The 22,183-nt window shown below is 44.5% G+C and overlaps 3 protein-coding genes across 5 annotated transcripts in view; 1 reads left to right on the top strand and 2 right to left on the bottom strand.

Moving 5' to 3' along the window:
• LOC119123561 (calmodulin-binding transcription activator 1-like) overlaps positions 1-7,588 on the bottom strand; it is a 50,309-nt gene extending 42,721 nt beyond the window's left edge. Inside the window, exons 1-2 of the mRNA XM_037252754.1 lie at positions 7,483-7,588; positions 5,494-5,589 (exon numbers count right to left, since the gene is read on the bottom strand). Coding sequence (XP_037108649.1) covers positions 5,494-5,589; positions 7,483-7,507 — 121 coding nt within the window. The 5' untranslated portion in view covers positions 7,508-7,588. The remainder of the gene's footprint in view (positions 1-5,493; positions 5,590-7,482) is intronic.
• Positions 7,589-9,242: 1,654 nt separating this feature from the next.
• On the top strand, positions 9,243-17,360 carry LOC119123563 (dnaJ homolog subfamily C member 11-like). 3 transcript variants are annotated; one of them, XM_037252755.1, is made up of 16 exons: positions 9,247-9,391; positions 10,235-10,364; positions 10,486-10,559; positions 10,626-10,727; positions 10,848-10,976; positions 11,047-11,169; positions 11,844-11,917; positions 12,021-12,210; positions 12,578-12,663; positions 13,236-13,352; positions 13,435-13,590; positions 14,410-14,479; positions 14,561-14,618; positions 15,020-15,162; positions 15,232-15,361; positions 15,848-17,360. In XM_037252755.1, the coding sequence occupies exons 1-16, from the start codon at positions 9,317-9,319 to the stop codon at positions 15,871-15,873; spliced, it is 1,683 nt and encodes a 560-aa protein (XP_037108650.1). In that variant the 5' UTR covers positions 9,247-9,316; the 3' UTR covers positions 15,874-17,360. The 3 variants fall into 3 exon arrangements, 1 of the variants encoding a protein (XP_037108650.1); XR_005098104.1 differs by lacking the exons at positions 15,232-15,361; positions 15,848-17,360 and adding an exon at positions 14,905-14,944 and having other exon boundaries at positions 9,243-9,391; positions 14,561-14,813; positions 15,020-15,149; XR_005098103.1 differs by lacking the exons at positions 15,232-15,361; positions 15,848-17,360 and having other exon boundaries at positions 9,243-9,391; positions 14,561-14,944; positions 15,020-15,149.
• A 363-nt stretch (positions 17,361-17,723) lies between these two features.
• On the bottom strand, positions 17,724-22,178 carry phf13 (PHD finger protein 13). The gene is made up of 5 exons (XM_037252759.1): positions 21,855-22,178; positions 20,797-20,901; positions 20,387-20,566; positions 19,887-20,286; positions 17,724-19,819 (listed from the first exon to the last, which is right to left on the bottom strand). The coding sequence occupies exons 1-5, from the start codon at positions 21,897-21,899 to the stop codon at positions 19,575-19,577; spliced, it is 975 nt and encodes a 324-aa protein (XP_037108654.1). The 5' UTR covers positions 21,900-22,178; the 3' UTR covers positions 17,724-19,574.
• Positions 22,179-22,183: the final 5 nt, after the last annotated feature.

A 22,183-nucleotide genomic window follows, 5' to 3' on the forward strand; every position in this document is an offset into this window, starting at 1 on the left:
TTTTATTTAACATTACAAAAACGTTTTTTACAGGAGCCACGTTTTATTTCCACTTTAAAACAACCTGCTGCTATAAACTCAACAGGACAAAAATTTAGAGAACCGTGGAAGCGTAACGGTTACACGCATTGTTAGGTAATCTAACGCAAAAAGTCTTGTCCGCCCTCATAACTGCAGAGAAGCTAACAATTGTTTCAGGCGTTGTTTATGGCATCTGCTGACAGTTACTAATACATCAAATATTGATAGTGGTGAAGATTTTTATTAAAGTGTAAAAATCTTGGAAAACTTTACTGTATCGCCACCCATCCATCTACTGTGATTGTTTTTCGGGGATGGGTCATGAAGGACTGTGGGAGGAAGCCAGAGCAACGTCAAAGCCAGAAAATTCTCGCTGTGAGGTGACGTGCAAAAATATCAATATAAGTTATTTGTTGCCCTTTTTGGGAGATCTATAAGCGCGCAACCACTAATCATAGTAGATGGTGACACCAAAACCACCACTGCAAAGGGCAGGTTGTCAAAACAGAGGCGCAATGAAATACTGAGAAGACGATGGAAAAAAAAAAAATCCCTCGGTGCATCGCAAAAATATCACTTGGCCGGTTCAAAATGTCCTCTCTAAGATAGAGCCCCTGTGTATGCGCAAGTGTATCCGTGTCCATTTGCGAGCGTGCGCCCAACAGATATGGCGCTCGGAATCAAAGACAGCGTTGCACTCAAAGGTTATTGATAAGCATTTGAGTGGAGGGCGTCCATTCATGACTCCCCTGGGAAGATAAGAATTATGTACTCTACCTGAGGGCAGATGAGAGAACGACAGAAGAAGAGCGAGGGGGGGTCAAGGCGGAAGACGCCAGGGGAGGGTAGGGCAAAAAAAAAGAAATTTAGCAGGGGAGCAAAATATTTACACGGCCACAATTTGGCAAGGACAAGAGGTGGAGCATCGCAAAGATGCGCAGGAAGAGCAGTGCTGCTCCTGGACAGGAGGGAGGTCTTGTCTTGTATGTGTATTGGTGTTGGGAGGAAGTGTGTTCAAGCACGTATGCTGCCCCTAATCAATTATGCATTTATTAATAGAAGGCCTGAGAAGACAGAATTTCAAACAGCCGAACGGTGCCGCAGCTTAGTTAAACAGCTGAATGGTGCAGCTTAGTTAAAGCCTAATTTCTTTTTTAGCAGCGCTCCAGCCTCTCTGCCATGAATGCCAATCAGCGTTTAAACCCCACCTCTCCTGGCTATAACCTCCGCCGCCCCCCCACACTCCCCTCCCCCTGCTGTTCTGAAGAATTCTCATCAGAGCCTCGCCTTTGAAATGTACCAGAACCACCACATCAAACAAAGCCATTCTGCACACAAACACACCCACGCGAGCACACATGCAAACACACACAGTGCTTGCCAATCAAGGCACACACATCACAGTATTTGTCCCAGAGCCTTTTTGTGTCCCCCCCCCCCCACCCACCGCTGACCTTGGTGCTGAAATCCCTTTCAAAGCACACCTTCATGGACACGATCGCCATATTAACCCGCCCTCCTGATGCCGCTTTCTTCCCAACACTACAGATGAGCTTTAACCCCCTGAAGAGTTGTGTTATTTCACACAATGCATCCCCGTTTCAAAATATTCTGTCTGGCTACTGTGGGTAATCGTCTTCCATCTGTTCCAAATGATCCTCAGTGGAGCTGCACTACGATGGGACATGTGGCAAAAAAAATAAAAAATAAAATAAAAAACTTTAGTTCTCTGAAGTTTTTGGCTATCCAGGGAAATGATCTGTCCCAGGACGCTATGGCCGGGCTTCTAATTATAGAAATATCGTGTTGTTTGGAGAGCAACCAAAATGTTCCGGAAAAATACCGTCAAGTTCAAACCGTCATCATGTTACATCACGCAAGACGTCAGCAAATCCTGTGACTGTGTTTTGCGTTTTCTTTTTCGTCATTCCACCACAGAATGTTTCCGGGGGGGTTTAACCAAAAACAAAACTGGCTGTGCAGTAAATTTTTAGCAACACAATTCATTTCATATCTGTTAATACCACTTATTAAGTGCCACTAGGTGACAGTATTGTTCTGCAACCAACTGATCCCTCTCCATTCATATAGTGGATATAAAAAGTCTACACACCCCTGTTCGAACACCAGGTTTTTGTGATATCAAAGATGGGACGAAGACAAATAATTTCAATCTATTTCATACTAATAATTTCACCTACAGCTTGAACAGCTCAATTGAAAAAAAGGTGGAGTGAACACAACTTATCACCAAAAGAACATCCTAGCTACGTTGAAGCACGGCTTTTAGCTTTTAAGCTATTTTGTTTCTGTTGGCACTGGTGAACGGAATTATGAACAGTTCAAAATAGCAGTCAGTGTTAGCACAAAGCTTCTGCATGAAAAGCCTACTAAAACAGTTGCACTTGAAATGGTAGCAGGCGTGTGCCATTTCATTTTTTTGTCTTAAATGTGGCTGGTTAATTATGAGTTACATGACAAAGAGCACAAATGTGCAACTCCATTATTGTAATTGTCTATTTTTACTTCCCGTTTTCGAAAAGATAAACAGTAATTCATTTGGGTTGTAAAAGTTGACTGATGATTAATTGTGGAAAAGATTCTGAAATGAGTCATGTTGGTCCAGTTTCTATTATACTGCAAAAAAAAAACCATTTGAACAGACTGTGAAGACCGTCTATTATATCTGTCAGGTGTCTTCCAAGGGTAAGCAGTTTTAGTTCATTTTAATTTCATCCGGCTGTGTTTACAGCGCTCGACATACTTGGATGACGCTTATGTTCAACTGTTAGTTAAAAATTGCCTGTAAAATCATAAATATGTCATCATCGTGACAGTTTGAGCCTAGAACAAATTAATTCACTTTACATTATTTCCTATGGGAAATTAGTTTTGACAATCTGGAAGTCAACGAGCATCACGGAACGCTTGGCGTTGGACTTTACATGCAGTATAATATAAAGGACATTAATAATTTAATCGTGTTATTTTAGTCCAACACGCGAGTCAAAAAAAAGGACCACTCTAGGATGCTAAAAGAGGAGCTAATGGCGTATTAAGTCACATGCTTGCCAAAAAGTGTTGACCAAAGTGAAACATTGCTCCAGCAGCTGATCAAATGCTGTGATTTACACCAAAATCACACACAAGGCAGGCCTGCGACTAATGAATATTTTACCTCATAAAACTGCCATCTCCATATTTAACGCAGAAACAAGCCAATGCCCTTGTGAGAAGGCTGTCAGTTAATTACAAAACTCTCCTCAGTAAAGAGAGATGCTCCAAACGCAACTCTTAACGCTTCCCCCCTCTGATATTAGGATGCGTCAGGGGAAATTTTTATGCCCCACTCCCCCCCCCCCCCTCCACCCCCGCACCCCATCCTGAACACACACACGCGCACACACACACTCTGTCTCTCTTTTCGGGATAAAATTAATGTGACATAGAGAAAGAAAGGCTCATTGCGCAGCAGCTAGAGGGATGGGAGGGAGGGCAGGAGGGCAGAGAGAAGAAAGGCGGGGGGGGACGCTGCATGGGATGAGTTAGGGTGTAGGGGGAAGGATGGATGCAGGGAAGAGAGAAAGGGGAAGATGAGGGGAAGAGGGGGGAGTGGAGAGCTGGGCGTGCATGCTAATTTTATCATTCTGCTGATAAACTTTTCCTCCGGTAATCCTCCAACTGGGACTACGGAACAGATAGGAGACAGGGATAGCAAGCCTCGACTCCCGATGAAGAGCCAACCAGCCATCCGTTTGCTCAAGCGCTTATCCTCATTAGGGCTGCAGGTGAGCTGGAGCCTGAGAGCCGAGGTACGCCTTGGATCGGTCGCCGGACAATCGCAATGCGTAAGAGACAGACGACCACTCGCACTCACATTGACAAAGACAATTTAGAGAAGGGATGGGCAAATGGCGGCTCATGGGCCGCGAGTGGCACACACGCACACTCTGAGTGGGCACTCGATTAATTCAAAGGACAAAATGTTTTGTTTTGTTCGGGAAATTTAGACATATTTCCACCACTACAGTGGCCCCCGAATACTCGCATACGACCAGTTAAGAGATATATTTGGTCAATATTCTTCAAATGAAAATTTGTTTTGTGTGCATTTTTTTGGGGGGTGAGGGAGAGAACCTTCATTTTTCATTGAAAATAATGCATAATGGAGGTTTATCAGCATCTTCGGACACTTTGTTTTTACGTCCCGCCCCCAAACACATACACACACAAACACATACAAGATGCATGGTCCTTTGTGCCCCCCAGTAGTACTGAAGAAAAGTAGTGCCCTCATTTAAGATGCCCATCCCTGATTTAGACTCTTTGGTTCATCTAACATGCATGTTGTTGAAATGTGGGAAGAAACTGGAGTACATGCAAATTCCACACGGAATAACTGGAAACCAGATTCAAACTGCCAACCTCAGAGCTATGGGGCATTTGCACGAACCACTAATCCACCATGCTGCTTTCATATTAAATAGCCAACTCATATTCCGTTTCAGCGGTAAAGAAACTATGGCCAGTGAGCAAAAAACAAACAAAACAACAAAACTCAAAGGAATTGGAAGCCATAACATGCAACAATAAATTTTTGTTAGATTTTTTTCTTCCAAACAATGAATATCAAATGACCCCTGGTAGAAGAATTGTTCCCCACCCCCGTTCTATCCTATTCCTATTCGTGTCTCAGCAGCATGCGTAGGCGTGTGTGTGTGTGTGTGAATGTGTGTGTGTGTGTGTGTGTGTGTGTGTGTGTGTGTGTGTGTGTGTGTGTGTGTGTGTGTGTTTGATAGCCATCAATAACCCAACCATGTCTGACTGCTTGTCCTTACATCTGTTCAGCTTCCTCAAGTCTGCCCACCACTGATAATGCGCATGTGCCCAAATGTCCAATGTCACCTTTTATCAATAACTAATCAAAATGATCACTGCGCATGTAGCCCCGCTGTCACACACGTTCTCAAGCATGCAGCGACCCGAGACTACTCAGCATGCCTCAGTGCTGACTTGAAGCAGGCCCGTTGAGGATTACAGATACATAATGCCATGTGTACAGATTAGGTTTGACAATAAACTACTAATAGCTGAAATGAGCCTTGCCTTTACAGTGACTTTCTATGGGAGTGCGCACTTTAATGTGTGTGTGTGTGTGTCTGTGTGTGTGAGCGCTAATACGGTACTGGCATGCATGAATAAACATGATGTGTTACAGTGCTGAATTATCATGATGTCTCAGCAGTGAAACATGGAGACAGAGTGTATGTTTGGCGTGTGTGTGCGTGCGTGCGTGTGTGTGTGAGATGTGTTACAGAGCGAGACCTCAGTTCCTGCATCACATCATTCTGCCAGAAAGCTTTTATACTTGCGCCCAGAGTTAGCCTGCCTGTGCTATACACAAACGTGAGCACGGCACTTAAATGAACACAAAAACACACACACACACACGTTTGTTTGTGTGTCTCTTACTGTTGGCGTCGGTGTCATCACTCTTGGGAGGGGTGTGTCCCGTGTAACCAACTGCAATCCTGACCATTCGCTCTGGATTTCTAATCTTCTTCAGTCCTGCAAAAAGAGAAAAAGACAAAGACATATTTAGAAGAAGCTCTTGGCATTTGTTCCTCCTCTACCCATTCTTCCTCCTCTTAAGCCTACAAATCCAACTCCAACTGATATGAATGTGGGCGGATCCATTTTCTGAGCATCAATTGTACCCTCCGATCGATTAGCCACAGTCGAAACGCTATCTGTGTGTGCGCGCGCGCGGGTGCGTGTGTGACTAACTTGTACCCTGCTTTAGTTTCTCCTCACCCTCATCATTTCTGTTTCCCTGACCACTGTTGCTATGATACAAACTAGTCCAACGGGGAGAGGGTCTTCCGAGCTACATGGTGGATGCCGTTCGCATGCCCACGAGTGAGCTCTGCGGATCGGCGCCGCGCACATCTGCCACGGGATGGGCAGAGTGGACGGCTGTCTCCTGCCCTCGCTGCCGTGATTCATTTGGCTTTCATTCAGCTTGGCTGGGGCTCGTAAATTGTAACATCCTCCCTGTATGTAACACTGAGGGGCAGTGGACAAAAGGCTTCCTCGTGCGGTGTGAGGGTGTGTGTGTGTGTGAAGCTACAATAAGGACAGGGGGATGGTTTCATATTTATGTGGTACACTGCCTACTGAACTGCCCATGGGCCTTCTGCCTCATCTTTCAGTTCAAGTATTTTCACGCAATGGGACTCTCAACCCGCGACCTTCCTCCTGCCTTTGGCTACTCGCTGCACGCTCGCTTGCACGTGTGCATTTGAGGATGGGAAAAAGGTTTTAAGTGCTCCGTGGCACAAAAGGGCCTTTACAAATATATGACACTGCATGTATGTTGCTAAAAATTGTTCCCCTCCCTTGGAGACATACCTGCCAGTATCGCTCCCTAGTGGAGAGACTCTGTCACTTATCAACCCTGTCCAATTAATAGTTGAATAATAATCCAGTCAACACTTAGCTATGAATATCCTTTTGCCCTGTAATCTGAGGTGTGTTTCTCATGCGTGGCATGTTTGTTGGCTTTGAACGAAAGCAATCATTGAACACATTGACATGGGTGGTGGCGGGAGGGGGGTGTACATAAACAAATCAAACGAAACACACTGAATAAAACATAAATTAATGAATCCACGAGACGAGATAGCGATATCGTTGCCGCCTTTTAAATAATGCATGAGCGAATGCATACCAGCCTGGATTAAATGGTGGCTGTGAGTGATAATGACCTCAAGAGTTCAATAGGGGGAGTAAAATTTGAAACAAATAGTACTGCTTGAAACTGGCACAAATACTTTACTACGCATAAACCTCCCTCTCTCTATTTCTCTCTCTCTCTCTCTCTCGCCTCCACCTAAATGCAACCAAATAGTCATGTGAAGCTACCAGAACCACACATGGCTATAAACATAAACACACGCACACACACACGCACAAATACACGCGCACACGCACGCCCACTCCACACACGCGCGCACATGCACGCACACAGACACGACATGGAACACTGAGAGCTCTTGAGTGTTGTATGTGTCAGGAATTTGAAATGCAGCGGTCTATTATACTTTAAGCAGAGACACATAAACACACGCACGCGCGCAGCATCTGAATTCCTTCAGCGTGAACCACTCTCATCCTCTCCTCATCCTTTTCCGCGTTAAATCGCTTCGAAAGCACTCGGCTCGACTGCATCCTAGCACCACCGACAGCACACAGTAACTCTGTCTCGGTTATTTATGCTGTCGCTGCTTCAGCACCAAGCCAGCCTGCCTCCGTGTTTTTGGGACGGACAGCAAGAAAGGGGAAAGCCCGGCTCTTATCTCTTCCCTCGTCGGTCCCCCTGCGTCCCGTCATCGCCTCGTCTGAAGGCTTAATATAGCGACACGGTGCCACCTCAAATTAAAACCGATATTTCTGTCTTACCTTCCGGCTTGTTTTCGGCAGCCATTTCCCCTCCGCCGCGCGCCTCATCCCTCCTCCTCCTCCTCCTCTTCCTCCTCCTCCTCTTCGACTCGACCTAGTGGTGGTGGTAGGAGCGGGGTGGGGAGAGGCGAGGGGGGTGGGGGGGCGCACGCGCGTGCACACTCGGAGAGGACAGCTCAAGGAGGGGGCGGGACCGAGAAGTTTACTCGGCGGCGGTGGGCGGGCGAACCTGCCGCGTTCGGTCGTATGATTGGCTCGAGTGGTGATCGACAGCGGGGATCCGCGATGGGAGCGCTTCCCGCAGGCCCCGCCCACTGACGTTCACGCGCGCGCCCCTCGCTTCCCCTGCCACCCCTATAACGTCACTTCACCACGTCTGTATTCTAGGACAACCTTGACAGCCTCCTCATCCTCCTCGAGCGCTGCTTCATCGTTTTGTCTCGCGCACAGAAGCTGCAGTCGCTTTCTCGCCGTTTCAAAGAGCAGTGATAAAACGGGGTTGAAAGCCACGAGAGAGGAAAGAGTTTGCAGATGCGCGTGGGCAGGCGGCCGCTGTCATTGGTGCTGAAAGGACAGCTCCACACGCGCCCGCACAGGCCGCGCGCATGCGCATTGGAGGAGCATCCGCCAGCTGGAAACGTGATAAAAAGCAGCAGGAGATTGATCGGTACAAAGTTTCTAAAGACCACACGACTTTCATTGGCTTCTTTAAAAATAGTCTAACGCGGTAAGAATACTCAAACGCTTGTCTTAAAAAACAGAATTACCCCGTGTACATAAATAAAAGCAAACAATGGACAGCTCTGCTGCCACTGTGTTTCTGTCTTGAGTTTGGCATCGACAATTTCGCTCCAGATCATAGGCAGAAGTTTCCATTCACCTTAACCTTGAGAAACAGAGAGCCACGTGGATCTATGATTATACAGTACATAATTCAAGCAGAAATATGACACTGACATTAACACTACTATTACACGTTAACGCACAGAAACTAATTAGTGCTGGCGACACATTCATGAATTGTTAAATGACACCTTATATGACATTTATTTTGTCTTTATGAAAGTATAATCATTGTGTCACACATAATCAGTTAGTCATGGCAGAGATTCAAAAGGATTCCAATGAAATTACTTTCTCTTTAATCTTGTAGAACTGAATCTGCGCAGTTTTAAAGGATTCAGTGCGCTAATAAAAACGGAGAAGACCCTAGAGCATTACATGAATAAATACATCCCATCAATGGCTTACGCGATATGACACTGACAAGTTGAGCAAGGACCTTCTTAAAAATTGACTAGCCAAAGACACGGAGCAGCCGCATTAATATATTGCTTATATATGGTAATTGGATAATAATAACGATTATGTACTCGGAAAAATCACTCATAATAATCGTTTATTTTTTAGTAGGCCTATTTGCAATGATTTGATTTTGATTAAATCATGACATTTTGAATTACGCCTTTCGCCGAGAGTCAACTGGAATAGGCTCCAGCTCCCTGCTACCCTGAATAGGAAAAACACTAGAAAATGGATGGACCCATGGATTGAGGGACAGATGGAAGGATTCCATTGTACCACTTCTTTAGTACGGTGAGTATGCCTACATTTGGTATCTCTGCTATATAATTTTCACGTTTTATTTGTTCTTCAACTTTGAAATGTGAAGTAAAGTCGTTAAAAGTAATGAGGTAGTAATGAGGTTGACGACGGTAGTGTTTCCTCACATTGCCTGCAGAGGACGCCAAAAACAGTTTGCGCTCCAGATTGTGTCGGCCAATGAGCTTTCGTTTCACTCGAGGTGTGGGCGGAACTTACAGTGAGCTTCAACATGGCTGCGTCCTTAGACGATGATGTCGAGTTCAATAACCAGGATTACTACTCGCTACTCAACGTGCGGAAAGAGGTATGCATGTTGATGTCTTACACCGACCTTGAGTTTTTTAGGGTCCGTCACTGTGATCGTTGTGCTTCGGTCGCTTCACGAGGAAGCGCTTGGAGCGTCGTCCAGCTAGCAAGGATGTAAGAGGTTAAGACCGGGGTGATGCTGCAAAGACATCAATGAACCTTATTTTTAGCATTTATTCGATCATCTTGATGTCAGTCTTAAACCCTATGCATTCGTAGTAAGACAATTAAACGCACTTGCTAGTAAGTAGGATGTTACTAGTGAGGCACACGTTGACAACTGCATGCTACTAGTTGGTGCACAAATGTCATGCATATTTTTGGAACGAAGCTGGAGTATCCCGAGAGAAGCAAGGCTGGAGTGAACATGCAAACTTCACACAGCGAGGTTGCAGCTGATATTCGAACACTGAGCTATTGCTTCGCTGTGCTATACACCCCAATTAGTAAAACCCATTAAATCCGACTAAACGGTTCAAATATTATAAATGTACTAAATAAAGCTTGCATACCTGGTGATCCAGTTAATTTACCATTCTAGCAGTTGCACCTGCAAACTCGTTTACTGTTTTCTGAAAACAGAAAAAAAGTAGTGCACCAACGAGTCAAAGTGGGCTACAGCGCCCCCTATAGTGCCAGTACCAAGCCAGTATCGTTATAGTATTCCCCGTTTTTTCTTCCTGCAATATTTTGTATGTTTAGTCTCTCAGCTTTATTGTCCTGGATTCCTAAATCCCCAAAGTTAAAACGATGGTTGATTTTGTGTTTGTTTGTATCCGAGAATGTTTTTTCGATTTAATGTACTTTGAGTTCGGTCTTGTTTGTTTCCTTGTGATCACAGGCGACTCTGGAGGAGCTGAAAGCATCGTATCGGAGGCTATGCATGCTCTACCATCCTGACAAACATCGTGACCCTGAGCTGAAAATACAGGCTGAACAGCTTTTCAACCAGGTACACCAAGCCTTTGAAGGTAAGCACACGTAATGAAACATTATTTGATTTGCCTGCTATCTAGCTGTCGGTCTCTCCGTCTACCTTTTAAAAGTGTTTTTCTGTATTTCACACCAAGTTGCTTCCCTCTGTCCCCTAAGTGCTAAGTGATCCTCACGCTCGATCGATTTATGACCTCTTTGGGAAGAAAGGTTTGGAAGTAGAGGGTTGGGAGGTAAGTTTTGTATTCCCGCCAATTTTTTTATGTCTTTATCCTCAATACGATGATATGCTTGTCCAGGTGGTGGAACGGAAACGAACACCGGCAGAAATTCGTGAGGAGTATGAACGTCTTCAACGAGAAAGAGAAGAGAGGAAGCTGCAGCAAAGAACAAACCCCAAGGTTCTGTTCGTCATATGCCTTTCAAACACAAACCCGAAACTAAGATAATGATGTTCTGTTTGGAAATTTTTTTGTACATCCCGCATTCCTTCGATCAAACAGTTATTTATTCATCAATAGGGCACCATCAGCGTGGGTGTGGATGCGACCGACCTCTTTGACCGTTACGATGAGGACTTTGAGGAGACGCCAGGGGGAGGTTTTCCTCACCTCGAGATCAACAAGATGCACATCTCACAGTCCATTGAGGTAAAACAAAATAGAATGCAAAAATCACACGGCACAATTTAGACACTTGCGTTTTATCGGTTTTCTTTAGGCCCCTTTGACGAACTCTGACACAGCAGTGCTCTCTGGCTCGCTCTCGACACACAATGGCAACGGAGGGGGCAACATCAACATGACTGTTCGGAGGCTTACATCTGCTAAAGGCTGGGGAGAGGTGAGCCATCTTTATTTTGGTCTTCACAATTTTTGTGATATTTTTGTTTAGTGTGTGCTGTGAGATTTCACTCATGTAAAATGCGAGCCTTAGATCAATAAAGGGTGAGGAATACTGCAATCGTGCAGCCATAATGGAGAAATGAATCTTAATTAAGTGCGCACGATTGTTCTGGTTGAGCATCAGGTGTGCAAAAGCCTTCCTTGGAATCAGCGTTATTATTGGTCCAACAAATGAATTGTCTTTTTGGCCAATTCATCATGCCTGATGTTTTATTTTTTGCAAGCGAGTCTATCGGGTAGGAGTCCTCAAAACACCCACTCCAAAAATCTGTTCGCTAACATTATTTATGTACGTCTGTTGTTTTTCGTTCTATGATGGCAAGACTTGTTGAAATAGCTAGATTGAAAAAAACATTTTTATCGTGCAAAATTCTTTGAAAATGAAATGGGAACAAAAGTGAAATTGCCTAATTTGCCTCATCACCGTTGATGGTTGGGAATCACTATCCTCGACAGATGGACTCTTAATTGCATAGCTCTTTTCCGACGCCATTTTATGCGGGCGGAGCATGGCGTCAAATTTTGATGATCGTTTTGAGGCTTCAATATAATCATTGCTGCTTGCGATCCTAATTATTTTTGTCTCCCTTTTGCAATCCCATATCCATGCAGGTGGAGTTTGGGGCAGGAGACATATTAGGACCTCTTATTGGACTGAAGGTGTTTCGTAATGTCACACAGCGATGGTATGACCCGAGTGTTTAACCTCCTGTTATTCTCTATGATCTATTTATTCCTCTGATCTATTTATTTTCCTGATCTATCTGCTCTCTGCCATCCTCTGCACAGGTTCTTGACAGCGCAGTGCGGCTTGCAGTTTTCCCCCCGTGGCTTACGCCCCAGCTGTTCTTTGATGACAGCACGCCACCTGGATCAAAACACGATGGGTTATCTGCAGTGGCGCTGGGGGCCCACCAGCGCCATGACCACGAGCGTGGTGCGCGACACCAAGAGCAGTCACTTCACTCTAGCTGTACAGGTGATCCCGACATTTCTCTGTCCTTGTAACATTCAGGAAATAAACTCTACCGGCCGCAACTAACTAAATTACTAATAAAAAAAGAAAAGTAATTTACTTTGTGAATTGAATTACTGTAATTAATTAAGCTTCCCACAATATTCAAATTTATTGAGATGCACTTGTTTATTTAATGGCTTCATTCATCATTACGGAGACGGAGAGGAACTGCACCGGAAAGGTGTTCATGTTATTACATCATAAAATTAGAAGGCGCTTTAAAACGTGAATCCAGACTGAGGATTATTAGCCCTCCCTTTTCTATTGTTTTTTGGAGCAGTTTGTTTGTGTATCCCATTAAGATGTAATATTGAAATGGTCTCCCTAGCTTGGTGTTCTGCACTCCTACCTCATGATGAGCTACCAGTACAAGTTCCAAGACGAGGACCAGACCAAAGTCAAAGGTTCGGTCAAGTAAGTGGCATGTGGTCTAGTAGTTGAGTTGAAAAATATTTATTGATTATGTGGAATTGATTGTTGATGACATGAATGAAGAAGCACATCATGCATGCTTGCCTTGGCTATGGCAAAAGCCCTCCAGGCAATCAATTACAAGTTCTTGGAAAAAAAAAAATACTCCAATTAATATAATCATCTAATTCATAAAAGAATCTAATCACTTTCACAATGTCATTTCAAGTCTTGATCGTGACTGTCCAACTAATTTAATTTAGCAGCTGGACTGATCAGAAATCAGGATTCTTGAATATTTTAACAATCTAACACTCTGTGTCAGTATCAAAGGGAGATTAAATAATTGCACGTATTTCGCGATCAAACATCTTTTTATTCAAAGAAAGAATCGGACATTTCACCACCCCAACCGTTTGCTCAAATGATTGATGATCAAATATTTGCTCTACTGCAAATGTTAATCGTGTGTAATGTTTGATCATATATGATTAGGGCTGGGAGTAGTTCAGCCTCCGCCCACGTTGCTATCGTCAGTAGTGGCCGCATTGACGTCTGCGTCTTTCCTTCTCCAGGACAGGCTGGTTCGGAACGGTGCTGGAATACGGAGCAGAGAGGAAGATCAGTCGCCACAGTGTTCTGTCAGCAACCGTCAGTGTCGGCGTCCCTCAGGGAGTCACGCTGAAGATCAAGTAGTGACCGGCCCAGCGTTTGACGGATCCTTCTTGTATAATGTAGGCCATGTGGGATGACGTCATGGGTGCTTTCTTGCAGGTTGGCGCGTGCCAGTCAGACGTATCTGTTTCCAGTCCACTTGACGGACCAGCTGCTGCCCAGTGCTGTGTTCTATGCTACGGTGGGGCCGCTGCTGCTCTACATGGCCGTCCACAAATTTGTCATCATCCCCTACACGCGAGCGCAGAAGGAAGAGTCAGTACATGTTTTATTCAGTTTGCCGGAGTGTTCACTTATTTTGCTTTTTATATCAAGAGATGTTGTCTTTCAAATTCATAGCTACTGCAGTAGGGCAGTGTAAAAGATTACAAGTAAATCCTAAGAATGTAAATAATAATCATTTTGAAAAATCCTTTTTGCATGACCTTGCATGAATCATATCTCTTTTTGAAGTGATGAATGCTCATTCACGCTACTGTATTCCACAATTGGACACAAGAAATAAAAATACAAAAACAGCCACAAGTAGCTCACAGAAATATCGCAACCATATCCTCGACACTCCCCACATGCAAAAGCGAGCCAAATTAGAATTTGAACCTCCGCCGTTACTGAAGTTTTTTTTTTTGCATCAGAGCGGCAGCTTCAAGATAGTGGATGAACACATTTTATTTCCAATTCGCCTTCAAATATATAATAGTGACGCAAAATCTCGAGTCGAATGCTTCTTACGAGACGGATAGCATTACACCGAGATTGCGCATCATTGCAGGAGAGCCACTCCACCGTCACGCCAATTAACTTGTTTACTCGACTTACTAACTGTGGTGTGATGGCACCCCGAATTTGGGATTCAGAGAGTTTTTCAGTTTTCCTTGACGGAGCCGTGACAGCAGTCTCTGCATTTTAATCGGCTGCCTTACCACTTAAGTTGCTCCGTTTTTCGCAATCTCTATTTGGCATTGTTATTGCCTCATTTGCTGACAATATTGTGACAGGGTTGAGGGGGGGGGGGGGGCACTATCGAGCCTCCGCGGTCAGACCTACTTAGTATTATGTTCCTGTGCTTCTCAGAGAGTTGGAGCTGCAGAGGAAGAGCTCAGCCACAGACATTGCCAAGAAGAAGCAGGAGGCTGAGTCCGCTGTGAGTCTTGTTCAACTTTTCACATGAAATCATTGATCACCGCTGCTGGGGACTAAACTTCTGCACCTTCTCCTTTTTCAGGTTCTGCTGATGCAGGAGTCTGTGAGGAGGATTATAGAGGCAGAAGAATCCAAGATGGGTAAAACGCAGCGTGTGAAAATGACCACTTTGAGTTTGTAGACAAGTTCCAAACTTAATAGGACTCCCAAGGTGTAAATCAGACGCATTTGTCACGGCGGCTGTCAGCCACATGATGTACACTGTAGCTCCAGGACTCAAAACTTCCATCATCCCGTGCTGTGAAGCCAATCTGCATGCCGCAGCGTCTACAGAGGTTAAATGTGTAAATCTGCGTCGGAGCACTTTGCCATAAATCACAACGCCGACCTCAGTGTGCTAATTAATTTGCTGTCACGTTTATGTAGAGGTTGCACATGGTTATTTGAGGAGACACTTGCTCAATGGGTTTGTCCTTCAGATGCTCTTCAAGATGAATACATCTAGAGGCACAAAAGCAAATGACACTTTGAACTGTTGTAGGGCTGATCATCCTGAATGCCTGGTATGGAAAGTTTGTGTCCGACACCAGCCAGAAGCAGGAGAAAGCCAAAGTCATTGATGTGACCATGCCGTTGCAATGCCTGGTCAAGGACTCCAAACTCATCCTCACAGAGACTTCCAAGGTGCGCGTGTGCATTTTGGATTTTCTGCCTTTTCGATGCAATGCAAATGAAGTGCTTCCCTCGGCGCAGGCGGGCTTGCCGGGCTTCTACGATCCCTGCGTGGGAGAAGAGAAGGCCCTCAAATTGCTCTACCAGTTCCGAGGAGTCATGCACCAGGTCATCTCCGCAGACAACGAAGCGTTGCGGATACCCAAGCAATGTGAGTTGACCGCAGCTTCCGAGCATTTCGTTTGGCTTCATCTAGCCAGCCATCCGGGCAGGCAGAACAATTAGGTGCTCCTCCACTAGGGGGCAGAAGACACAATTAAATCTCTGCATCCACCTGTTGCTATTCCTAAAACCGAATAATAATTTTGTGTTCATCTTAACATGCCTGCATTTAGCCGTAAGAAAAAATTGCAAGTAGAGGTGGCATCATCCTTATTTCAGCGGATATCATATTTTATGCGCTGTTTTTGTTGGGTGGCGCTGTGGGATTTTTCAAATGTCAAATATGTGCCTTGGCTCAATGAAGGTTGGGAAAGGCTGGCTTAGTGAATTGACGTGATAAGAACACTTTTGTGTCACACTGCTCTGACGTTTTATCAGACTTTAGCAATCCAAGTCATATCACAGTGAGAGAATATGCCACTTGGTGGTTTTGCTCTCATAGTTAAACAATACTTTTTTTTTTTTTTTTCTCCAGCTCACAGGATTGAACGTGAATCCTAGGAGCCACAGAGCACCACAGGGCAATGAAGGAACAAATGCACTTTTTGGACTTTTTTTGTCTGGCCTTTGGTCCTCCTCTGTGGTGGTAATAGTGAATCTTTTATCAAGTCCCGCCACTCCTTTTTTTTCCCTACAAAGCGACTCCCAGCTGTGGGGCTAAAGCATCCGCTGGGAGTTTGCAGCGCACGTCTGCTTGACACTTGACAGAGCGCCACAAATATCATCTGTCCACCGAAGAAGGACCGAGTAGCACTCAACAGAAGGGCCCATCATGATGGTGCCAGCGGTGATTGGTCAAAGTTTTGCAGGCAGATGTCAAGTTTCATCACCGTGTCAAGTATGCAGTCACGCAAGGAGAAGTGCGCTTCTACCTCCATTGTGGACTTTATTCATCACCCTTTGTCCTTCGGAACATTTATGATGTATTACAGCGTCTAATATACTCACCATGCAAACTGGATTAAGTCATAGGATGACTCGGACTGAAGGTTACTTTTTGTGAAGGTCACGTCAACATGTTTTACTTCATGTCTGCTCCGCACTTTGGTGTCACTGTGTGTAAATGTGTGAAAAATAGGATATTAAGGAAACGGAAGTGACAGCGTGCTTACGATGGTGCTGATCTGGCCGTTGTGGGAAATGGTCATCTGCTGTCCTTCAAATTCTGGGTTCTACGTTATTAGTTGTGTTAGTAGCAATAGTTTTTTTTCCCATTTTGGCTGCTACTAACACATAAGCTCTGATGCAAATGTTTACTTTTATTTAACATTTTCATCATGAATATTGGACAGAAGGATCCAGCTCCTCTGGAATGGATTTCACTTAATTGTTTTAAGATGAAATGTTGGCTGAATCAGCAGAGAGCATATGAGTCATATCTTAATTTTATTTTATTTTTTCTTGTGTCTCAATAATTGCACTTTCTCCACATAATGTGCTCCCTTGAGTTTGGAGGTGTTCTCTCAAATGTTATTCTTTCAAACAATTATTTGTGATTATAGGCATTATAATAGCAATTATAATCAAGACTGTAATAGAAGAAAATACTAAATATTTTTGCACTGAAATAATTGAGTGCTGCAAATAATTCTGGTTATAAGTGGAAGTAATTTAGTGCTAACATTTTCAGACGGTTGTAGAATTACAATCGAGTACAGATCCTGTTTCTTATATTTAGGAGACCTTATTCAACCAAGGGAAGAAAAAACCTCTTCAAGCAGTTCAACGCCACATATTATCACCATATTAAATTACAGACATTATTTTTGTTTTGGAATTGCGCGTGTACTTAATGTTGTGACCGAGTGAGTTCTTTTGGCAGGTGTTGTGCTCATGTCTGCTGCAGCGTCACTTTCAGGTCAGCATAAGAAAAGCACCCGAACTGTTACATTCCAAGCCATTCCTAAAATGTCCCTATGTAGTACAAAATAAATTGTAGTGTTTGCTCTCATCTGTAACTACTACAATAAATTCAATTCAGAAGTAAAGCGTTTTAATTACTGGGGAGCAAGTATCTCCCAAGACTACATTTGCCTTTGAAATTAAAAAAATCTCAAAATGGCAAACGGCAACATTCAAGGTTTGCAACTCAAGATGTGACAACTGACATTTCCTCCATCTCTATAACCCACCCCGTGAAAAAACACAGGTGAGGTCGCTTCACTTTGACATTGAGCTAAGTGTGTGCTGCTCAAAATTAATGAAGCCACTTAAGTCTTGCTTAAAACCTTAAATGATTTTGTCCATGTGTATCTTGGCCTAGTCCCACTGCTGGTATTATATATCAGTATCAGTTAGGGTTTAAGATGCGATACTCTATGTTGCACGATTAATACAAACGACACAATGGATAAAATGGTCAATCTTTATTTACAATACTTTACATTAGTTTCATAGAAACAGTTTTCACCACACAGTACACAATAACACATTCTCAAAGGGGAGAGAGAGGACAAACTCAACCCATCAGAATAAACCAACTTTTATCACACGGACCACTGTTAATAGTACTTATACATCTAAGTGATCTTCAAAAAAAAGAGGGCTCTCAAAGACATAACAGTGCTTGTCATTTAGGAAACATCCCAACTGGGCTGATTATTGGCAACACAGCAGCAGAAGGCATCAGCCTGCCAACCGCACAAATATCCTCTGGTCAAAGTCTGCTGCGACTGTGTGTTGTAAAACCCCATCCTAGGATAAAAACGGTGTCTCAGAGTCTTTCATGTCACTCTACGCTGGAGTATGGCTTTTCTTGAACTGACACAAAACAGGTCCATGGCACATATGCTGAAACAGTTCATCTGAATGGCAGCGAGTTTAAAGAGAAAAGTGCCTGGATTAAAAAAAAAAAAAAAGCAATTTCCCAGTAACGCTGCAGAGGGTGAAAGTACGTGAATACTGCTGTGAAGTTTTATGAAGTGATGAGACACCAGAGCTTATTTCATTTGCAGATGAGCATCTTACAATAAAAGACCAGAAATTAGATATGTTCATAGCAGCACATGCATTGTCCTCCACCCCCCTCCTCCCTCAAACACACTCACATACACTCTTGAGAGACTCTCTACACTATTCCAGTCAACTAACCATGACATTTCCTGCAGAAGCACTGAACGGAACGGCCTTCACTCCCTTCCATAAATATATTTGACGCAAGAAGCTTAAAAATGAAACAGCTGAACTGATAAGGTAAAATACTTATGAACGACAATCCTTGACCAGTGGAAATTAAGTCAAGTGTAGGAGGGAAGGAAGTGAACAATATCGCCCTAACCTTCGATACACACAGCATCCGAAATTGGAAGACAGCTTGAGAAAGAAAGAATAACCACCTCTCTGGGCTTCTGTGTGTCCACAATGGACTTAAATAACAAAAGGGACAGAAGAAGCAGATGTAGTCTAGATCTTCGCTCTAGTCTATTGAATTATCAGATTAATACTATAGCACCATCTGAAGCAGGCTTTACTTGTTTTCTCCTTCAAAACGGCCACTTGGGTTTCATACCAACAAGAAGCCGCTTGGGGAAAGAAATCAAATCGAGTCACATCTGAACATACCTGTTTGCCAAAAGGGTCAAAAGGTTTGTTTTAAAGTGAGAAAAAGTGCAAACGTTTCTTTCCGACACATCCCAGCATGCACCAGAGAGGGTGGCAGTTTGTAGAGGGACTCGAGATAGCAGTTTCCAGTGTTCGCAAGTCGCTACAGTCTCAACTGTAGCCGTTGGCTGCTATGCTAGTCATCCACAGACACTAGTCAAAAAGTTAGGGATGAAATTTTCAGGTGGCGCTAAAATGTACCATAACCTTGACAGGTGAGCTTCATTTTACGTCAAAACGTTTGAATGCTCGTCTAACTGTTCACATGGTTCGGTACTTTCGGCAGGACTCGTCGTTCGCTAAGAAGCTGAAAGGCAAAATCGGTGATGTTAGACTGCATTCACAATTGCACAGAAGGTCGAATTTGGTTCCCCTGTCAACGTTCTAGTAATTGTAGGCACATCCTGAAACTCCAACAAAAGTCCAGGTAGCCCTAACTTTTTCTGAGTAGTGTATCATTCAGTGATTGCCTTACGCGGAGAGTCTGTAGGGAAGCACAAGTACACATCGGCAGAGCTAAGGTAACCCCAAGTGGGGGTATAGGAGAGCTTGCTAAAGGTCCACAAGTGTTCTTAGAAAATCTTCAGGAGGGCGTTTGGAAGTTATTCTAGCAGGTGTTTACGCGGGCCAATGCGAGGGCGGTGGGAGCGGCGGGCGTCGGCTCCTGCGGTTGCGGGTCCGTCATTTTCTCGGCAGCTCTGGCACACGTACGTTTCGGGCACGTGGCTTTTGCGGATTTTGGCGCACGACAGGTGGATCCAGGTGTGGCATTTGTTGCATTCGATCATGGCGCGGCCGGCGAACGGCTTCATGCAGAAACACGTCACCAGGTCCCATGAGTCGTCGTCTGAGGGCACAGGGGAGAGGAAATGTAATTAGTAATTGGAAGCCTACCAGCATATTGAAGCACATACCTGAGTCCACCATGATATCCTCATCCTCTCCCAAGCCATCTTCATCTCGGAACACCACCTGCTTGCCCTGGCGGAACACCGTTCTGCTTCCAGAAAGGCCTTCCACTTTCTGGACCTTGACTACCCCTTCTTCCAGGTCTCGTCCATCCCACTGCCTGCGCTCTTCCTGTTGCTCCTCTTTGCACGGGGACGGACTGGTGACGCGTTGAGGGTGGAGCGGAATGCTGATGTCGTCTTCCGGCTCCTCTTTTATAGGCAAGTCGCCAAAGGGCAACGGAGGAGGCAAGTTAGGTTGCCCGTGTTCTTCGCCGGCCTGGAGCTCCCTCTCCTTTCTCCTCTTTTTCTTCTTCAGCTTCTCGGCTTTCCGACGATCCTCTGGATGCAAGCTGGTGAATGTGTGCTGCGCAAATAAAGATAGACGTGGAGGTATGTGAATGGAATCAAACCCTGAGAGCAAAATCTGTTGCAAACTTCCACACCCTTGTCTGAGCTCAACTCACATCTTTCTTGATGTGACTGGACAGTGTGGCCCCCATCTGTGGATGGCTTCTGCTCCTGTCCAGGGGGACCATGAAGGGGTGTTGGGGACAAGATGGCGATGGCCCCGGAGTCCAGCCATCGCTATCAACTGTGCTTCCGGTGCTATTGGGAGGGCTGGAAGTACTGCGCAGTGAAGAGTTCTGTAAATAGTAAAAACAATTTTAGGTCTGGCTGGCATTTGCTCCACTCAGCTTTACTCAAGTGTCTTTGGGGCTTTGTTTTTTCACTCAGAAGGAACCTTGCGAGTAAACCATAAACATTCAGGAGAATTAGGCTCTCCTGTTCCTGACATGGCCTTCCACTTTTAATTGTTTGTCCAAATTTGATTCTTAAAGATATTCTCAAAAATATCAGCACGAGCCTGACTTACCTCTTGTGGGTAAGGGATGTAACCAGCATAGGCCAAGACAAATGTGCAAAACTGGTTGAAATCTTCCACTGTCCTTTTCCTCTTCCTGTATGGTGGACTGAAGCTCTAGAACACAGAAACATGAGTTAGCGCCAGCGGTGATAAGGTCACAAACAGTGAGGAGGTCTCTTTACTATTAAGTTTGAACGTTCCCCTGTACATGTATTCTGTCATAATAGTGATCGACAGTCGATTTTTTCAATCTTAGTGGAAAAATAAGGGGGGCTTTAAGTCAAGCACTGATTAAGATGGATAAACATCGTCTCATAATGTTCCTCGTGGGTGTGTAATGTGTGTGTCACTGATCCAAGAATTAGCAACAGTCCTCCAAAAAGAATAACATAGCGACAATGTGCTTTATTTGAAAAGAAATGTTGCGTAAGGGCAAATAGGGCGAATTTGTCTTTTAAGTATCTTGAGAGCAATCCTCCCAACCCCCCACGACTCAACGTTAACTCTCCTCGACAACAAATGTGGGCTCGCAATGGACAGTCAGCAGTCACAAGAGCTGTAAGGCTAGCCACGGCTAGCAAGTAACAGTGAAGCCTCAACAATAACAAAGCAATGTTCGTTGCTTTTCTTTTCTTTAACACATATAGCACACATTGGTTCTCGAAATAAGAGGCAATCATTTTTCGAACCGACTTTGGCTACCATTATGCTTAGCTAGCACACGTTAGCATGTTAGCGATGATGATGATGATGATGATGATGATGGAATGTTTTCGAAATGATTGAACATTAACAATGTATCCAAAGTGGTGCAAACCGATGAATTCTTTCTTGCACGTTAACAAAGACACACTTAAAAGTGATCAAGTCGACGGACGGTGAGTGCAAATGCGAAATCACCGTGAGCAAGTTGATCACATTCATGTTCCAACATGATGTCAGTGAATTTACAGGCTAACAGTGCGATGACAAGCGGCCAGCAAGTTGACATTCTCTTGCGTCGTTAGCAGTGAAGCAAAACAACTTGACAGCACATCGATGAGTTACTGCGATCGACCGTCACTTACCTCCGACTGGAAAGCAGGAGATGTCGACGGCTTGATGTCACCCATCTTCTCCGAGTGTTAATACTATCTTGACAGGCGACGCGGTTGTGGTGTCGTACGAGCTTCGGTGCCACTGTTTAAACGCCGAAGCTAACGTAACGTACGTTGACTGGAAAAACTCCAAGAGTAAATGCTCGATTGGCGACGGGGCCAGCTAAATGTTGGAAACCGTGCCGTCAGTGAGCAGAAGGCTGTATGCCCATGAAAACGTCCCGTAATGTCTTCTCCCTATCAGTTAGATGTGGAGGGGGTGTAGCTCATTTCGCCTGGCGGCTGTCACCAACAGCAGC

The sequence above is a fragment of the Syngnathus acus genome, chromosome 5, assembly GCF_901709675.1.
Source record: "Syngnathus acus chromosome 5, fSynAcu1.2, whole genome shotgun sequence".
Lineage (NCBI taxonomy): Eukaryota > Metazoa > Chordata > Actinopteri > Syngnathiformes > Syngnathidae > Syngnathus > Syngnathus acus.